The 19640-nt window shown below is 50.1% G+C and overlaps 1 protein-coding gene across 1 annotated transcript in view; it reads left to right on the top strand.

Annotated features, from left to right (window-relative positions):
* Nucleotides 1–10: 10 nt before the first annotated feature.
* The window catches only part of REPS2 (RALBP1 associated Eps domain containing 2), an 81429-nt gene continuing 61799 nt past the window's right edge, over nucleotides 11–19640 (top strand). Inside the window, exon 1 of the mRNA XM_054391672.1 lies at nucleotides 11–211. Coding sequence (XP_054247647.1) covers nucleotides 11–211 — 201 coding nt within the window. The remainder of the gene's footprint in view (nucleotides 212–19640) is intronic.

Below are 19640 nucleotides of genomic sequence, written 5' to 3'. Positions count from 1 at the left end.
CCACCCCGCTATGGAGCAGGGGCCGGCTGGGGGGTCCGCCGCCGCCACCACCAGCACCGGTGGTGTGCTGCTGGCGCTGAGCGAGAGCGAGCAGCAGCGCTACTCCGAGCTCTTCTCGCGGTGCTGCCCTCCCCCCGAGGCGGCGGCGGGGGGCAGCAGCGTGGGCGAGCTGTTCCGGGCCTCCCAGCTGCCCCCGGACACGCTGCACCAGGTGGGGCAGGGGCGGCCGGCGCTTCCGAGTTGCGGGGTGCGGAAGGTCGGGAGAGGGTGTCGGGGGACTGAGGCGGGACGGGAGCCGCTCCCTCACAGCCTTGGGGGAGAGGGGCTGCGCGTTACCTCTGCCGGAAAGTTGGGGCTGCGCGGCGGGCCGGGGCTCCGACGCCCCCCTGCGCTGCCCGCGGGGCCGGGGCGAGCGGCGGCTCCGGCAGTAGTGCGGCGGTGTGCGGGCGGTAGAGCAGAGCGGGGCCGGAGCGGGGCACCGGCTTCTCACCGCGGCAGCCTGCATGGCGGTGCCTGGGGCTTGCTTTGTGTCCGCTTGCCTTTTCCGAACAAGCTCCTAATACCGCCAGCGTTCGGTAGCCGCGTTCCTGCTTTCCTCCCCGGTGTCCGGGACCGGCGGCGTGCCGTTGGGTTACGCTTTGACACGGAGTCACCGGAGCGGGCGTGAGGTGGTGCGGCTGGATTGCGGTCTCCTGGGTCAGGTCGGTAATGTCATTAACTTTTTTCCGAGGAGCCCGGAATATCGTGAAGGTGCTGGCGGAGAACATGCCATGCGTATCGTTCCTGGTTTAACACTGCTAACTGGGGAGGGGGGTTAGTGGTGTATTTTTCGGTGGAAAAAAAAAAAAAAAAAGCCCAACCGTGTAGGTGAAATGACGCTGGGGTCCTTGCATGTTTGTGCTTGGGAGCAAAGCCATTCGGGTACGAAGCAGGAGGCTCTGGCGCCAGCAGAGCCGCTGGGTAGTGTCAGAGGTGCTCGACGCAGGATGTGAGGCTGGGTTCTGAGGAGATGCTTGGTCAGGGTAAGGAGAAAGCTTTGTGCTGTCCAGGGAAGAACCGGATTTGTGGTCTGGTCTTCTCCACCTGTGGATTAGTGATGTGACTAACGTGCTGTAGTTGCATAATACTTCAGACAATAAACTACAGAGAGGAAGGCTATCTCTGTTTTATTCTTATTTACAGGGATTCTGTTCTCCAGTAGTCTGTTTAATTAGGAAGAAAGAAGTTACATCAAAAATTGAACCAAAGTTATAGTTAAACCTGGGCACTGCCCGAGTGTTCTAAACTCTTCTCCTGCATTTGTGGTAGATGCCAGGTCATACGGTAATGCTTTCTACATTCCCAGGTGGCTGTGAATGAAAGTAATGATATTCCAAGAGCATTTCCCCTCTCTTGTGGTGTTTACACAGCCTGTGTTAACAAAAGTGTTACAGAGCACTGCAGTACTGCTTCCTTTGGAGACCCACTTTGGCCTTGGGCTTGCAGTTGAATTGAGTGGTGAAAGCAGAGGTTCCACGCAGATCTAGCAGCAGGGGTAGGTCTTTGAAGAACTTGGGCATTTAATTTCAAACAAGAAGGCATATTTAAGAACCTTGTTAAAGGCTTGGTTAGGAGCTGCCCTGATGGAAAGCAGCTCCAAGGAGAAAGACCTTGGAGTGCTGGTGGGCAGCAAGTTCTGCAGGGGACAGCAATGTGCCCTGGTGGCCAAGAGAGCCAATGGGATCCTGGGGGTCAGCAAGCAAAGTGTGGCAGCAGGGCTGGGGAGGTTCTGCTGCCCCTCTGCTCTGCCCTGCTGAGACCACCCCTGCAATCCTGTGTCCAGTTTGGGGCTCCCCAGGTCAAGAGAGACAGAGACCTGCTGGAGAGAGTCCAAGGGAGAGCCAGGAGGATGCTTAGGGGACTTGAGCATCTCCCCTGGGAAGAGAGACTGAGAGCCCTGGGGGTGTTTAGTGTGTAGAAGAGAAGGTGAGAGGGATCTGATCAATGTCATATCAATAGCTGAGGGGTGGGGGTCAAGTGGAGGGGGCCAGGCTCTTTTGGGTGGTGCACAGTAGTAAGCCAAGGAACAATGGAGACAAACTTGAACAGAGAAGGCTTCAGCTCAACATGAGGAGAAACTTCTTTACAGTGAGGGTGGCAGAGGGCTGGAGCAGGCTGCCCAGAGAGGTTGTGGAGTCTCCTTGTCTGGAGCCATTGCAAAGCCCCCTGACTGTGTTCCTGTGTGAGCTACTCTGGGTGCTGCTGCTCTGGCAGGGGACTTGGACTGGCTGCTCTCTGGAGGTCCCTTCCAACCCCTAATGTCCTGTGATACTGCAATATGTGTGACTTTGCTGTAAGTTACTTCATTTTCCAAAGAAATATGAAAAAACCCTCCTTATTTTCACTGTGTGGTACCTTACCCTATCATTTAAATGAAATTTATTATCATGTTGTTATCACAGTCTCTTCTGGGGATCATTTTGATAGTAATGTTTGACTGAAAGCCTGGAAGTGTTAGGTGTTTTTTTTTAATGTTCATGTTGGGATTTTTTACTATTGTAGATTATCTCCAGCTATATTTATTCTGTGAGGAGAATGTTCCTGGGAAACAAACCTGTAATTGGCTTCAGCAATATTCAGATAATAAGGCCTGTGGGATCTGGGGCTGTTTCTTTTCCTCCTTCCTGCCTTCCCTCTCTTATTTATATGGCATTAAACTCAATTGCATTCTCTTCTGTGGCTACAGTGCCTCAAAGCCCACTGCTGTCAGATACTCTTGCTAACATTTACTAGGACTTAAGAAAGGGAAAAAAAAGTATTAGTGCAATGTGTTAAAAAAAATCAATTGGCAATGTGGCTGTTTTGCTTAGGGAAGCCCCTGCAATGTTGTTGGAGGTATTTGCTGATATTTTGTGTTTTATCCTCCTCCAAAAATGCAGTTTAATGCTTTGTTCCCCCCTCCCACTCTACCAATTATGGGAACAAGGCAGAGATTCACAGTCACAGATTGCAGTGGTTGGAAGGGACCCTCAAAGGTCATCTTGACCAACCCCCCTGCAGGCACCAGGAACACCTCCAACTGGAACAGGCTGCCCAGGGACACATCCAGGCTGATCTTGAACGTCTCCAGGGGCCTCAACCACCTACCTGGGCAGCCTGTTCCAGTATTTCACCACTCTCATAGTAAAGAATTTCCAACTAATGTCCAACCTCAATGCCCCCTGCTCCAGTTTCAAACCATTGCCCCTTGTCCCATCACTCCAAGCCCTTCTAAACAGTCCTTCCCCAGCCTTCCTGTGGGTCCCCTTGAAATACTGAAATGTAGTCCCAACTCTCTCAGCCTGTCTCCATAGGGGAGGTTCTCCAGCCCCCTCTGATCATCTTGGTGGCCTCCTCTGGACCTGTTCCAGCAGCTCCATGTCCCTGTTATGCTGGGGGTGGCAGAACTGGAGGCAGTGCTCTAGACTGGGTCTCAGGAGAGCAGAGTGTCTGTACACCTGGCAGTTAGTCCTTCCTGTCCAGGCATCCCTACTGACTGGCTGAGATAGGGTCATGCAGAGCTTTGCCATGCCAGAAATAGGGAGATTGGGACTGCAAACCTGTTGTGGGTTTCTCCTCAGCAGAGGCTGCACAATGCAGAAGGTACTTAGCAGTGTTCCCGGTCCCTTGTGTGAGCTGTAACAAGAGGCAGCTGTGGTTCATTTTGTAAGCAGTGTGCAAGTTCCAGCTTTTTATTCTCAAGGTATTCATTGAAGAGCAGTTTTACACATCAGTGTGCTTCCAGAACTGGCATTTAGTGCCATGGCAAAGTCTTGGACCTGTGCTGTTGTCTTTAGGGATCTGTACTTGTACAATGAGTGGGATAAATCTTTGGGAAAGGAGGAGCCTTCCCTTTATATGTTCTTTGACATTTCTGGTTGAGCAGGAGGATGCTTACAAGCATCATAGGACACCTTCCATCTTCCTTAACTATAATGGCAGGGTTTGCAGTCTAGACAGAAGTCACAGAATCCTAGACTGGCTCAGGTTGAAGGGACTTCAGAGCTCAGCTCCTCCAACCTCCCCTCCATGCCCAGGGACACCTCTCAACCAGACTCAGCTGCTCAAGGTCTCATCCAGCCTGGCCTTCAGCACCCCCAGGCAGGAGGCAGCCACAGCCTCCCTGGTGCCAGACTCTCACCAGCCTCACACTCAACAGCTTCTTCCTCAGCTCCACTCTAACCCTGCTCTGCCTCAGCTTCAAACCATTCCCCCTTGGCCTGGCTCCAGATACCCTCAGCAAAAGTCCTTCTCCCAGGGGTGCCTCCCTGCTGGAGGGTTGCAGTTCCTGTGGGAGAAACAGTGTCCTGAGGAGCAGAGAGGTAAGGCTGCCTGACTTGGTCCAAGAGGCTGCTCACATGAAAGAGGCTGGGTGAGAGAGAGCAGAGAGGGAATGTGAGAGCATGTGCCAGAGGAGGAAGTGCTGGAATCAGTGGAAACCATCCAAGAGCAGCCAGGTCAGTGGCAGCAGATGGTGTGCACCCAAGGGTCCTGGGTCTTGCTGAAGAATGCAGTGCTTGAGGACAGATTGCTCCCAGCCAGGCTCCTGAAGGCCAGCTCCAGCTCTTCTGCTGGGCAGCAGGCTGCAGCAGAATTGAACCTCTTCCATTTCCCTTACAGAAGGGCTCAGAGAGTGAACTTAGCAGGAGTTGTTTGGGTTCAGGGAAAATGGCTGAAGTTAGCACTGAAGTTAAGAATGTCAGACACTTCAGAGCCTGCTAGAGAAGGGCCTGGCAGGGACAGGACAGGATAGTTTGTGATGGCTGTGGAGCCAATACCTGCCCTGTGCACTGAAAGCCTTTGACAAGCCCCAGAGTCTGATTAAAGGCAGAACCATGAAGGTTTTATTTAGATTTGTGCAAAGCCTGTGGCAGATCTTTCACCAGGGGCTTTTAAAGAACCTTTTCAGATGTCTGTAATCTCTTGCCTGAAAGATTTGTGCCAGCATTGGGTTTATTTTCATTTTTCCTGTTTTTTTATGACACAGAAGGAGCAGACTAGGCAAGTGCCATGCAGTTCACAGATTCATGGGTTCACAGAATGGGTTAGGTTGGAAGGGACCTGAAGATCATCCAGTTCCAACCCCACTGCCATGGGTAGGGACACCTCCCACCAGCCCAGGCTGCTCATCCAGCCTGACCTTGAACACCTCCGTGGAGGAAGCATCCACAGCCTCCCTGGGCAGCCTGTTCCAGTGTCTCACCAGCCTCACTGGAAAGAACTTCTGACATCAGCCAGATTCATCTTTACCTCTGCTGGGCAAATTAAAAAGGGTGATCCATGTGCTTTGGTTCCTAAGAAAGGGAAAAAAATTCTTCACTGTCAGGGTGGCAGAGCTCTGGAACAGGCTGCCCAGAGGGGTTGCCACAGGTGCTGACAGTGGCTGCTTTGCCTTGTCTCATTGTGGGCAATCAACTTGTGACATCATTTTGAAGCTGGCCACCAGCCAGCACAGCCTCTGCTCCTTGAGGAGAGGACTCCAAGGGGAATTTTTTGTGGGTGCCAGTCCCAGTGGGCTGATGTCTGTGTGGATTTAAAGAGTCATCATCCTCTGCCCAGCAAAGCAGAGGTCCCTGCTGCTGCTTTCACCATTTTTTGGTATTGCTGTGGTCTCTGGAGATTTTTCTTGTTGTCTTAAGAAATTAGAGAGCAGGATTAGACTCAAGATTTACACTGCAGTGCTTATCTCTTTTTTTATTAGTTCCTGACTTATATGATTAATTTTCACTTGATGTTATCTTTAATTCCCAGGTTTATAAACCTTAAGGCTTATTTGTGGGCTTGAGCTATCAGCACAGAGATTCAATTTACTTGAGAAAACTCATTCTTCCCTCTGCAAACGAGCACACTGCCTTATTCTGAGCTCTGAGGGGGACAAGTACTAATTGTATGATGCTGGAGCTACACAGGCACTGCATTAATTTATTTTTTTTTAAGCTGGGACTCTCCTTCCAGCTCTGTGTGAAGAGCAGAGCACAGCAATCTTGCTTTTCTTCCACAGGTTTCGTGAGTTCATTTGTGTTTGTCGTGACTGGTCTCTATAGTTACAACTCTGCAACTTAGCTGGGGCTTTGTGTTCAGCAATCAGAAGTACTGAGAGGTGATAAAAAAATTGCTCAGTTGATGTTTCTTTGGAAAAGAACCAATACTCTCTTTTTTTTTCAATTCCAGGAGCATAAATTAGTACCTGTGTGGTAGCTGGGGTGGGATGATTCTCTCTGCCTGGAACAGGCAAAAAAGAGTAAGAACTGTGACAGTTAAAATGTTAACTTCTGGTGTGAGGAATCTGGACTTGGACTTGCATTGCTAAAGATCAAATTTGCTCTGTCATGCCCTTTGACAGAATTTGGCATTATGCAGCTGCTGGAAATGTCACTTAGCTGGCTGGCTAACAGTGAGCCCATCAAAAAGTGATCATAGAATGGTTTGGGTTGGAAAGGGCCTCCAAAGGTCATCCAGTCCACCCCCCCTGCACTCAGCAGAGACATCTTCCACTAGAGCAGGCTGCCCAGAGCCCTGTCCAGTCTCATCTTGAATACCTTCAGGGATGGAGCCTCAACCACCTTCCTGGGCAACCTGTTGCAGTACCCTCATGGTACAGAACTTGTTCCTAACATCCAATCTAAATCTGCCCTTCTCTAGTTTGGAGCCATTGCCCATGCTCTTGTCCCTGCAGGCCTTTGCAAACAGTCTCTCTCCATCCTTTTTGTAGCCCCTTCAGGTACTGGCAGGCTGTTCTTAGGTCTGCCTTCCCTTCTCCAGGCTGAACACCCCCAGCTCCTTCAGCCTGTCCTCATAGCAGAGGTGCTCTAATCCCCTGATCATTTTTGTTTCCCTCCACTGGACCTGTTCCATCAGGACCATTTCCTTCCTATATTCGGGGCTCCAGACTTGGATGCATTACTCCAGGTGAGGTCTCACCAGAGCAGAGTAAAGTGGCAGAATCACCTCTCTTGATCTGCTGGCTGTGCTGCTTTGGATGCAGTGATGTTCTGTTAGAGCACCTATAGAGAGATTACATCCTACTGACGTCTTTGAGTCAGGAAGGAACAAACCTGGGCATATGACTTAGTCCAGAGGAGACCCCAAAGATGCTCCAAGGGCTGGAGCTGCTGTGCTGTGAGGACAGGCTGAGGGAGCTGGGGTCCAGTCTTAACGTTTTGTGCAAGATGACACAATCAGAGAATGGTTTGGGTTGAAAGGGACTTTTACAGATGATCCAGTGCAACCCCCCTGCAGTCAGGAGGGACATCCTCCACTGGAGCAAGTTGCTCAGGAACTGGGATAATGAACCTCTTTGAATTTTAAATATTATGAATTGAGAACTATTTCTGTTACAATATTTGTAAAGCAAGCTTCTTTGATGTGTTAACATCTAAACATACAAACAGGATGGCAAAATAAAACATTAATGAGCAGGATCAGCTAGTTCCCCTTCTGAAGACACTCAAACAGCTGAACAGCTGAGTTAGTGGATGATTAATTTAGCAAAGATTGTTGGAGCAGAAACCCAACTGTGCCCAAACAGTAATTCCCCTTCCTCAAGACAGTGAATTTTTTTTTCTTGCCAGTGTGCCCAGGAGTGCCTTTTGGTGACCACTGCATACAACTGAGAACACTGTTGGGAACTATTTTCTTTTTTCTTTTTCTTTTTTCCTGCAGTTTGGATGCAGTAATGAGGTGGAAGGATGTGGAGGGATGAGATCCATTAATTCTGTCATCTGGTAGGACATTTGTCCATGGATGGCAGCTCCACCACTTCTCTGGGCAGCCTGTTCCAATGCCTCTACTTTATGTGAAGTTTTTCCTAATATCCAGATATGCTCAGCAGTATCTCCAGTGTTTCTCACCAAATTCACCCTTCCTTGAGGAAAGGGACAAACGAAGATCTCTCAGCTGAAAGTCCAGTGCCCCCCAAGTCTCAAAGAATTTTACAGCGCCATGAATTTGGTTTCTTTTGTATCATCTTCCAAGGAGATGTGTGTGTGTGTCATCATAGAATAGAATGGTTTGGGTTGGAAGGGAGCTCCAGAGAGCATCCAGTCCAACCTCCTGCACTCAGCAGGGACATCCTCCTCTAGAGCAGGTTGCTCACAGCCTTCTCCAGCCTCACCTTCAACATCTCCAGCCCATGGGGCCTCAGCTCCCTCCCTGGCCAACCTCTTGCAGTGTTGCAGCAGCCTCCTGCTGCACAACTTGTTCCTCACATCCAATCTCAATCTGCTCTGCTCTCCTTTCAAACCCTTGTCCCTGCTCCTGTCCCTGCAGCCCTTTGGGCACAGTCCCTCTGCAGCCTCCTTGCAGGCCCCTGGTGTCTGCTGGCTCACCATAGTGTGAGTCACAGAGCTGATTTTTCCTTTCAATAGCAAATGTCTGTACTTATTATTATTATTGTTATTGTTACAAATTTGAAGTGGGTTTTGGCAGGAGCCTTTCAAATTCATTTACCTTTGGGGGTTTTCTTTAATCCTTTTTCTTGAAGCCTCCCTTTCCCCATCAGGAAAGATGAGCTCAGCTTTGGCACAGGTAACATTGCACATTTCATGCATTATTTACTTCTGGCATAATTTCTCCAACAATGTCCTATGGAAGCCAAGATGAGGACCTTTCAGAATCAAACCTGTCTAATCATCTGCAAAGAGGATGAGTGCTGTGGGCTAGCAGATACAGGCAGAATTGTTTTGTTACCAACAGCAACAGCAGCACAGCACTAAAAGGTAAAGTGCTTGGAGATTACAAATGCCAAAAGTAAAAATAAGTGGGGAGGGAAGCAAAATAATTCATATTATTGGGTTCATGGATTTTCTGAATAATTGCTGCCTTCATGAGAACATCTGTATGCATTAACAGCCATAGGCTGCTTTTGCCTTTCTGTGTACAGTTGGAAATGCAAACCAAGTCAGGATGCCAACTGTGCTAGAAAATGCTGCCATGCTGCAGGCAGTGTTGTCCTGGACTCTGTCTGCTGCTGCTTTCAAGTCCTGTGCTCCTTGGCTGAACTGAGGAGGAACACTTGGTTTAACTGCAGACAATAGAGGTCTCACTACCTGAATGATGCAGTTCAGCACAAGGTGCAAGCATGGTCGGTCCAAGCTCTCAGGCCCCCAGCTTAAGATGGACATGAAGCTGCTGGAGCAGGTCCAGAGGAGGCCACAAAGATGGTCAGAGGGCTGGAACAGGGGACAGGCTGAGAGAGTTTGGGCTGTTGAGCCTGGAGAAGAGAAGGCTCCGGGCAGACCTTAGAGCAGCCTTCCAGTACCTGAAGGGGGCTGCAAGAAAGCCAGGAAGGGACTTTTGCCAAGGGCTGGGAGTGATAGGATGAGAGGGAATGGATTGAAGCTTGAGGAGGGCAGATTGAGACTGGAGATGAGGAAGAAATTCTTTATAGAGTGAGGCTGGTGAGACTCTGGCACAGGTTGCCCAGGGAGGCTGTGGCTGCCTCCTGCCTGGAGGTGTTCAAGGCCAGGCTGGATGAGGCCTTGAGCAAGATGTGCTGGTGGGAGGTGACCCTGCCCATGGCAGGGGTTTGGAACTGGATGATCTTTAAGGTCCCTTCCAACCCAAACCATTCTATGAATCTGTGAATTCTTCTGCAGGTACCTTAGAAAATAGCAGAGCCTGAAGTCAGGCCTGCCAGAAGGGGTTTGGAGAGGAATGGGGAGCCTGGAGGTGATGATGTTAGAGCACCTGGTACCTGACAGTGTGACAGGTCCCAGGTTCACTGCAGCACTGAGCAGTGCTGATAGCAGCCAGCAGGATAATAATGCTTCATGTCACTTACATCAAGTTAGGAGTCCCTTATTTTCCTTCTCTCCCTGCCCATCAATCTGCCCCAGCTATATTACAGTAATTATATCTTTTATTTGATCTGATCTAAATCAGGCCTGTTTTTGAGGAGGATACTCTTCAAAGGAATATTTTTTTTTTCTTTGGAATATATTCATTAGCTGGTTTTAGACTGCATGATTTACTGTGCACATATTTGAGTGCAGGGGAAGTGTTGCAAGAAGTAAAGCTTTAGGTTAAGCCTAGCAAGACTATTTTAGAGTAAATACTGAACTCCAGCCCTGCAACAAAGCATCAGGCATCCTGGAGTTGGAGTGAAGGTCTGCTGGTCATAGATCAGAGCATGGTTCAGTCTGGAAGGGACCTCAGAGCTCAGCTCCTCCAACCTCCCCTCCATGCCCAGGGACACCTCTCAGCCAGACTCAGCTGCTCAAGGTCTCATCCAGCCTGGCCTTCAGCACCCCCAGGCAGGAGGCAGCCACAGCCTCCCTGGGCAGCCTGTGCCAGACTCTCACCAGCCTCACACTCAACAACTTCTTCCTCAGCTCCACTCTAACCCTACTCTGCCTCAGCTTCAAACCATTCCCCCTTGGCCTGTCTCTAGATACCCTCATCAAAAGTCCCTCTGCAGCCTTCCTGCAGGATCCCTTCAGGTCCTGGCAGGCAGCTCTGAGGTGCCCCTGGAGCCTTCTCTTCTGCAGGCTGCACACCCCCAGCTCCCTCAGCCTGTGCTCACAGCAGAGCTGCTCCAGCCCTTGGATCATCTTTGTAGCCTTCTCTGGGCTCACTCCAGCAGCTCTGTGTCCTTCTGCTGCGGACACCAGAACTGGAATCTGTGCCTGGGACTGGCCAGACCCAGATGCAGGACCTTGCACTTCAGATACTGCAGGACAGGTGTTAAAGTAAATATCTCTGAGTACTGGAAACATCACAAAGAGCAAAAGTAGAAGATAAGTTTGTGAATCTATATAGTTTAAATTATTTGGCAATATCTTAGTGCAAATATTACTAACAAGCAAACTAAGAAATTCTTTCCAGTGAGGCTGGTGAGACTCTGGCACAGGTTGCCCAGGGAGGCTGTGGCTGCCTCCTCCCTGGAGGTGTTCAAGGCCAGGTTAGATGAGGCCTTGAGCAATCTGGGCTGGTGGGAGGTGTCCCTGCCCATGGCAGGAGAGTTGGAACTGGATGATATTTGATGTCCCTGCTCCAGTTCAAACCATTGCCCCTCATCCTATCCCCACAGGTCTTTCTAAACAGTCCCTCCCCAGCCTTTCTGTAGGTCCCCTTCAGATACTGAAATGCAGCTCTAAGGTCTCCCTGGAGCCTTCTCTTCTCCAGGCTGAACACTCCCAGCTCCCTCAGCCTGTCCTCAGAGCAGAGCTGCTCCAGCCCTTGAATCATCTTCATGACCCTCTCCATCAGGTCCATGTCCTTCCTGTGCTGAGGGCCCCAGATCTGGACCCAGCCCTGCAGGTGAGGTCTCCCCAGAGCAGAGCAGAGGGGCAGGATCCTCTCTCTCCAGCACTGGCCATGCTGCTTTTGGTGTCAGCCCAGGCTGCCCTTGGCCTTCTGTGATGCCAGTGCCCATTGCTGGCCTCTGTCCAGCTTCTCCCCCACCTGTACCCCCAAGTCCTTCTCTGCAGGGCTGCTCTCAATCTCCTCACCCCCATCCTGGATTGATACCAAGGGTTAAGCTCATGGCTAACCATGAGTTGATATTCCTCACAGGTCTCCCTGTTTCCTAATTGCTGTGTAGATTCAGCTCAGAAATGAGCACAGAACTGAGGTGGTCTCCTTTGAATAGTGGATATTCCACTTCAGATTTCATAATTTAATCTAAAATTTACTAATTTCCTATGTCATGGCTTGGGTTTTTTTGTGGCCTGGTTTCTCAAAAGAAATGAGGCTTGTGCAATGCTGTTGTTCATTCAGCCCAGTGGTAACTTCTGAATTTTTTAAGTATTTCAACAACATTGTAAGAAAATGGAAATTTAGACTAGAAATGAAGTCAGGCTGGAGGTAAGGGTGATCTTCAAAGTCCCTTCCAACCCCATCCATTCCATGAATCTGATGGCTGGCAACCCCAGGAGAAAGCAGTAGCACAAAAGGAGCACCAATAGTGCAAGAGCCAGCAAATTGTCTTCAGCCTCCTATGGAGGCAGGGGGAAATCACAGTCCAGAGACAAAAGGGTCCCAGGGCCCTGCAGTGAGTAAGTGCAAGTAGGCAGTTGCAGGACCTTGCAAACAGACCTCTGTGCCTGGCAAGCCTTTGGGGGACTCCATCAAAGCTCCCCTAGGCAAAAGCACATTCAACAGCTGCATGAAGGTGACTCCCCTTCCTGCACACCCATGTCAAAGCAGTTCCATTTTCCTGCATGCCAGAAGACTGAGGGAAGCAAGGGAGTGACAGGATTCAGCTCCAGCTCCAAGGAAAGGTTCCCACAGTAGGACATTTTTGCAGAGGGGTAGGATTTTTGAAAAGCCCTAAGTAAAGCTGACAAAAAGAGCAGCAGCAGCAGCACATCCCTTCCGCTGCTCTTCCCACTGTTTATTGATCTCCTGGCAGATGCAGAAGTGCTACACCAGCAGCTTGCTTGGCTGGTGGAAGTGCCCAGCTGGAACCAAGGGGAACAAAGAGCACTGCAGGTGGAGCTGGGTGGGAAGAGGCAGGGAGGGGAGTGCAAAGAGGGGACACAAAAACAGCTGCACAGAGCGGAGATGGAGAGACTCAGCTGCCTCTCTAGCTCCTCTCCTCTCACTAGCAGGCTGCCCTTTCTCTCATGCCCATAGCACTGTGTAATAGCTACATTACTTCCAATAAGAAGTTGTCTTTGGGCAGCACAACTGACAAATCCCAACTCTCTCTGCACCTTTGCTTGGAGGTGAAACTCCTCAATGAATTATTTAATGTTTAACACAGACCAAGTGCACTTTGGGACCTTCAGGAGGACAAGAGCATTTCCTTTTACCACGAGGTCTTTCACATCACTCTTTAAGAACTCTTCAGAGTCTCTCAATTTTTCATAGGTTCATAGAATGGTTTAGGTGGGAAGGGACCTTGAAGATCATCCAGTTCCAAGCCTCTGCCATGGGCAGGGACACCTCCCACCAGCCCAGGTTGCTCAAGGACTCATCCAGCCTGGCCTTGAACGCCTTCAGGCAGGAGGCATCCACAGGCTCCCTGGGCAACCTGTGCCAGAGTCTCACCATCCTCACTCTAAAGAATTTCTTCCTTATCTCCAGTCTCAATCTGTCCTCCTCAAACTTCAATCCATTCCCTCTCATCCTATTACTCCCAGCCCTTATCAAAAGTCCCTTCCCAGCTCTCTTGTAGCCTCCTTCAGGTACTGGAAGGCTGCTCTAAGGTCTGCCTGGAGCCTTCTCCAGGCTCAACAGCCCCAACTCTCTGAGCTGAGGGAGCTGGGGGTGTTCAGCCTGCAGAAGAGAAGGCTCCAGGGGCACCTCAGAGCTGCCTGCCAGGACCTGAAGGGATCCTGCAGGAAGGCGGCAGAGGGACTTTTGCTGAGGGGGTCTGGAGCCAGGCCAAGGGGGAATGGTTTGAAGCTGAGGCAGAGTAGGGTTAGAGTGGAGCTGAGGAAGAAGTTGTTGAGTGTGAGGCTGGTGAGAGTCTGGCACAGGCTGCCCAGGGAGGCTGTGGCTGCCTCCTGCCTGGGGGTGTTGAAGGCCAGGCTGGATGAGACCTTGAGCAGCTGAGTCTAGGTGAGAGGTGTCCCTGGGCATGGAGGGGAGGTTGGAAGAGATGAGCTCTGAGGTCCCTTCCAGCCTGAGCCATTCTATGAGAACTCATAACTTTTATAGGCAATGCTCTCTGCTGCTGTGTTATCTTTAGATTTCAGAAGGTTGGGTTTAATCCTTCTGTTGTTTATGGCCTGTCTGCAGAGCATATGAGGAAAAGATTATTCCTCTCCCTTTTCAAGCCCACTCCTACCATGCCTCTTAACGTTGCAAACTGTCACTTGAACATCTCTGCTGCAAGTCTTGGGAAAATGAAACATGAGACAAATTATCTTCAAGAATCTGTGTTAGCATTTACTGCTTGGTTGGACTTGAACTTAAAGGTCTTTTCCAACCAGAAAAACTCTGTGATAAGATAGAGAGCAGTGCAAATGGGGCATCAGAGAAAGAAACAAAGCCAGATGGGTGTGATCCTTAGGAAAGGGGGAGAAACTGAATGAAATCCAACAAGGCTAAGGGTAGAGTCTGGCACCTGGGAAAGAGCAACCACATGCACCAGGGTAGGTTGGGGACTGACCTGCTGGACAACAGCACTGGGGAAAGGGACCTAGGGGTGCTGGTGGGCAGGCGGATACCCCTGAGCCAGCAATGTGCCCTGGTAGCCAAGAAGGCCAAGGGCATCCTGGGCTGCAGTAGAAGGGCTGTGGGGAGGAGGTCAGAGAGGTTCTCCTGCCCCTCTGCTCTGCCCTGATAAGATCACATCTGGAATCGTGTGTTCAGGTCTGGGCCCCTCAGGTGAAGAAGGAGCTGAGGGAAGTGCTGGAGAGAGTCCATGGCAGAGCCCCCAAGCTGCTGCAGGCAGTGGAAGATCTCCCTGTGAGGCCAGGCTGAGGGAGCTGGGGCTTGGAGCTGAGAGCAGAGGAGCCTGAGGGCTGCCCTCAGTGCTGGGGAGAAAGATGTGCAGGGCAGTGTGGGGAGGACAGAGCCAGGCTCTGCTCAGGGCTGGCCAAGGACAGCACAAGGGGCACTGGGTGCCAGCTGGAGCAGAGGAGGTGCCAGGGCAAGAGAAGGGAAAGCTTTTTGGCTGTGAGGGTGGCAGAGGGCTGGAGCAGGCTGCCCAGAGAGGTTGTGGAGTCTCCTTGTCTGGAGCCATTGCAAAGCCCCCTGGCTGTGTTCCTGTGTGAGCTGCCCTGGGTGCTGCTGCTCTGGCAGGGGCTTGGATGGCTGCTCTCTGGAGGTCCCTTCCAGCCCCTCACACTCTGTGATTTTTGTGAGATGTTGGCTCCACTGTCTTCAAAACAACCAAACAGTAAAGCCCTCAGACCTAGCCCCTCTCTAAGGGGAAGAATTCACAGTCAGCATCTTGCTGAGTAGAAAATGTTTCTTACCAGTCCCTGAAGACTGAGCCATATATGAAGGGCATGGGGCAGGGGAAGTTGTGTGGTTGCCACCCTGCATGCCTGTCAGGAGGTGAAGGTGATCAGCACTTAACCATGAAACAATTTCATTACAGAATGCTTCATGAGGGGATTTAGGGAAAGGGTTGAACTCTTGAGTGGTTTGGTTTGGTACCTTCTGTGCTGCTCCTCTGGGACTTCTCCAGCTTCCCTGTGGCTCCAGCTCGTTCAGTGTGTTGGTTTTGTGTGTGCTGTGCTCTCCTCTGTGGCCTGTGGTGTAGCTTTGGATCTGAATGTCTGTAAATAACCCTGCACAGGAATTCCTGTCCGATCTTTCCCAGAGTTTTTACACAGAAAATCAATTTCCTATGGGGAGTGTCAAAAATGTGAAGGTTAACAGTCCATGGAAATGCCTCTCATCGTTTTTAGCAAAACCCCAAATTTTTTAGAAAAAAACCCAAATCTCAGCTCCTTGTGGGAGCTGAATTAAATCTGTCCTCTTGGCGTGCAGTAAGTGTAGTTTCTTACCTCTGCAGAAGGCCAAAAGGTTTTCTGTTCCTGCAAGGTTTAACTCACAGTGCATCTGTGGGATCAAATTGGTAGCAGATGACAAGGGGTGGAACACAGGTGATGCCTGAAGCTCTCTGGGGAGGCTGTGGATGCCTCCTCCCTGGGGGTGTTCAGGGCCAGGTTGGATGAGGTCTTGAGCAGCTGGTGGGAGGTGTCCCTGCCCATGGCAGGGGGGTTGGAACTGAATGATCTTCAAGGTGCCTTCCAACCCAACCCCTTCTATGAATCTGTGCCTCTGTGAACTAAGAGTGAGGCACAGAGTATTTTAAAAGTCATTTGTCCTTGCTGTAGCAGTGTCTGTAAAATCTCAGAGTCTGAGAGATAATGTCACAGAACAGGAGCACACTGCTTGGGTTGAAGAATAAAAAGTGCTTGTGGGTAAGCATTGAGCTTTGTTCTTGTGATGGTTTGAAACTGTCTTTTTAATTTTTTCCTTGCAAAGTTCAGAACAGAGAAAGTGAAAGAATGTAAATAAGTCACTATTGGGTGTAAGAAAGCAAAATAACGATTGTTCTAAACACTTCCATTGGATAGATAGAAATGTTTAAGAACTATTACCCAAAACAAAGTAGGCATTCTGCACATTCTGCGTTCGGCAGTGGGGGCAGTTGCTGGGCTGTCTGGCTGCTGTTTCTTCTTCTCTTCTGGCTGAAGATAACACACTGACCTTGGCAGCTAAGTTAACATCTTTCTGATTAACAAACTCTGCTTCTCTGTCCTGGGGGTCCTGGGGGGAAGCTCCTGGGAGAGGGAGAGGCCCCTTTGGGAGGGTCCCCTTGAGGGGAAGCAAAGGAAGATCTTTGTGCTTTTCTGTTGATTGTATATATTTGTGAATGTTGTGAATTTTGTATATTTGTACATATTCATTGCATTTCATCGTAGATTTTAGACTCTGCTTGTAAATACAGCTTTTCATTTGCTTCCAGACTGAGCTAGCCTGGTTATTGTTGGGGGGGGGGGGGGGGTATTTCAGCTCACGCCGACACACTTTTTATTTTTGGCGCCCAACGTGGGGCTCGATTGCTTGTTTGATTTATTTCTGCTCAGATTAGGAAGCAAAATGAAGCTGTTTTGGATTCTGAGTCATTCTATTTCATCTATTATCGGTGCAATTGTCTACAGATGGGCCATTTCCTGCATAATAGACAAGATTGTGAGATATGTGGCATATAAGTCGTTTCTTTGGGTTAAGAACAAGTTACTGAATGTTGGTGAATTCTGTTGTGGTCTTATTGGGCTTAGAAGATATGGTAACTCAACTATGGATCTGCTAGCAGACACATTTGAGTTTGTTACTCCTCTTACAACTACAGAGGGTCCTTGGAACCAGTGGTACCCTAGATACCTTGTGCTAGCCTTAATCTTAATTTTGTTGCTTCTTGGAATAATCATATGGCTACTGATAGCACTGTATCAAGAAAGACATAAGGCTACTTGCTCTTCCAACTCTGCTGTGAATGTGAAAACCAATCCAGTAAAGGAGCTGCAGGAGGAGATGCAGATGCTGCAGGAGATGGTGCAGATGGAGATGAGGGCCCTTCTACTCAGGGTCCCTCTGTTAAGAAAGATCCTTCTGGTGAGGAAGAGAGGGTTAGCCTTAAAACTCTGGCAGACCTCTTGAGACCCCACATGGATGATGGAGATGTAGGTCAGGATGTAGACCCTGGTAGATTAGCAACTGCTGGCAGAGCCTCTGAACTCAAGGAAATTCAACGGAGGATTACAACAGGATTATGGGGACAGCAACCTCAGGATGATGATGATGACATACAGTCAGCTAATGCACCCAGACAGGAAATTAGACATGTGAGGAAGGATTACATCAGAGGAGATAATCATAGAATCATAGAATCAAGAAGGCTGGAAGAGACCTCAAAGATCATCGAGTCCAACCTGTCACCCTAAACCTCATGACTATCTAAACCATGGCACCAAGTGCCACGTCCAATCCCCTCTTGAACACCTCCAGGGATGGTGACTCCACCACCTCCCTGGGCAGCCCATTCCAATGGCCAACCACTCTTGCTGTGAAGAACTTTCTCCTCACCTCCAGCCTAAACCTCTCCTGGTGCAGCTTGAGACTGTGTCCTCTTGTTCTGGTGCTGGCTGCCTGGGAGAAAAGAACAACCCTCTCCTGGCTACAACCTCCCTTCAGGTAGTTGTAGACAGCAATGAGGTCTCCCCTGAGCCTCCTCTTCTCCAGGCTAAACAGTCCCAGCTCCCTCAGCCTCTCCTCATAGGGCTTGTGCTCAAGGCCTCTCCCCAGCCTCGTTGCCCTTCTCTGGACATGCTCCAGCAATTCAACATCTTTCCTAAACTGAGGGGCCCAGAACTGGACACAGGACTCAAGGTGTGGCCTAACCAGTGCTGTGTACAGGGGTACAATGACCTCCCTGCTCCTGCTGGCCACACTATGCCTGATGCAGGCCAGGATGCCATTGGCTCTCTTGGCCACCTGGGCACACTGCTGGCTCATGTTCAGCTGCTGTCAACCAGTACCCCCAGGTCCCTTTCTGCCTGGCTGCTCTCCAGCCACTCTGACCCCAGCCTGTAGCTCTGCATGGGGTTGTTGTGGCCAAAGTGCAGCACCCGGCACTTGGATTTGTTGAATGCCATCCTGTTGGACTCTGCCCATCTGTCCAGCCTGTCAAGGTCCCTCTGCAGAGCCCTTCTACCTTCTAACAGATCAACATCTGCTCCCAGCTTGGTGTCATCTGCAAATTTACTGATGATGGACTCAATCCCCTCATCCCGATCATCAATAAAGATATTGAACAGGATGGGGCCCAGCACTGATCCCTTGGGGACACCACTAGTGACAGGCTGCCAGCTGGATGTGGCACCATTCACTACCACTCTCTGGGCTCTGTCCTCCAGCCAGTTCCTAACCCAGCACAGTGCTGCTGTCCAAGCCATGGGCTGACAGCTTGGCCAGGAGTTTGCTGTGGGGGACAGTGTCAAAGGCCTTGCTGAAGTCCAGGTAGACTACATCCACAGCCTTTCCTACGTCCACCAGGCTGGTCACCTGATCATAGAAGGAGATCAGGTTGGTGAGGCAGGACCTGCCCTTCCTAAATCCATGTTGGCTGGGCCTGATTCCTTGGCCATCCTTCAGGTGCACAGTGATTGCCCCCAAGACAATCTGCTCCGTGATTTTCCCTGGCACTGAGGTCAGGCTGACAGGCCTGTAGTTCCCAGGTTCTTCTGTCCGTCCCTTCTTGTGGATGGGTGTCACATTGGCCAGTTTCCAGTCTTCTGGGACCTCTCCAGTGAGCCAGGACTGGTGGAAAATGATGGAGAGAGGCTTGGCCAGCTCATCTGCCAGCTCTTTCAGCACCCTAGGATGAATCCCATCAGGTCCCATGGACTTGTGAATATCCAAGTGACTCAACAAGTCTCGAACTAATTCCACATGGATTTCAGGAGTACAACACTGCTCCTTGACCCCATCGACCAGTTCAGGAGGCCAGTTATCCTGAAGTCCTCCTGCCTTACTGTTGAAAATGGAGGCAAAGAAGGTATTTAGAATCTCAGCCTTCTCCTCACCCTTAGTTACAATGTTACCCTCCACGCCCAATAAAGAGTGGAGGCTCCTCTTGCCCCTCTTTTTAGCATTACTATATTTATAAAAATGCTTTTTGTTGTCCTTCACGGAAGCGGCCAGTTTAATTTCTAACTGTGCTTTTGCCTCTCTAATTTTTCTTCTACATGATCTAGCAACATCCTTAAACATATCACTAGTTTCCTCCCCCCCTTTCCAAAGGCGATAAACCCTCTTTTTTTCCCTTATATCCTTCATGAGCCAGTCCTGTCTTGGCTAGCCAGATGTTTTGATATGGGAGCCCCAGCATTGGTGGTAGGTGACAAGTCGGCCTCGCAGTTGGGGATGCTCTCAAAGGATACAGGCATAGACAGGCACCTAGGCAAGTGCATTGGTAAAGTTTCTCTGTGGGCACGCCTCCTACTGGCAGTCTCGCTGAGGTACCCCAGCAGAGATGATTTACCATGGAACCCACAATAGCTGAGGGAATCAAGCGTCTTAGAGAATTTGCTGTGAGAGAAATAATGTATGGAGATCATAAGACTCTGAATCCTGATGAAATTCCTGTTGGAACAGGCCTCGCCAAAAAGCTCATTAAGCTTGCTCCTCCTAATTATGCTACTATTCTGGCA

This window comes from Indicator indicator, chromosome 1, assembly GCF_027791375.1.
Source record: "Indicator indicator isolate 239-I01 chromosome 1, UM_Iind_1.1, whole genome shotgun sequence".
Taxonomy (NCBI): Eukaryota; Metazoa; Chordata; class Aves; order Piciformes; family Indicatoridae; genus Indicator; species Indicator indicator.
The sequence above is the reverse complement of the archived record's forward strand: the minus strand, read 5'-3'. Positions and strand labels throughout refer to the sequence as shown.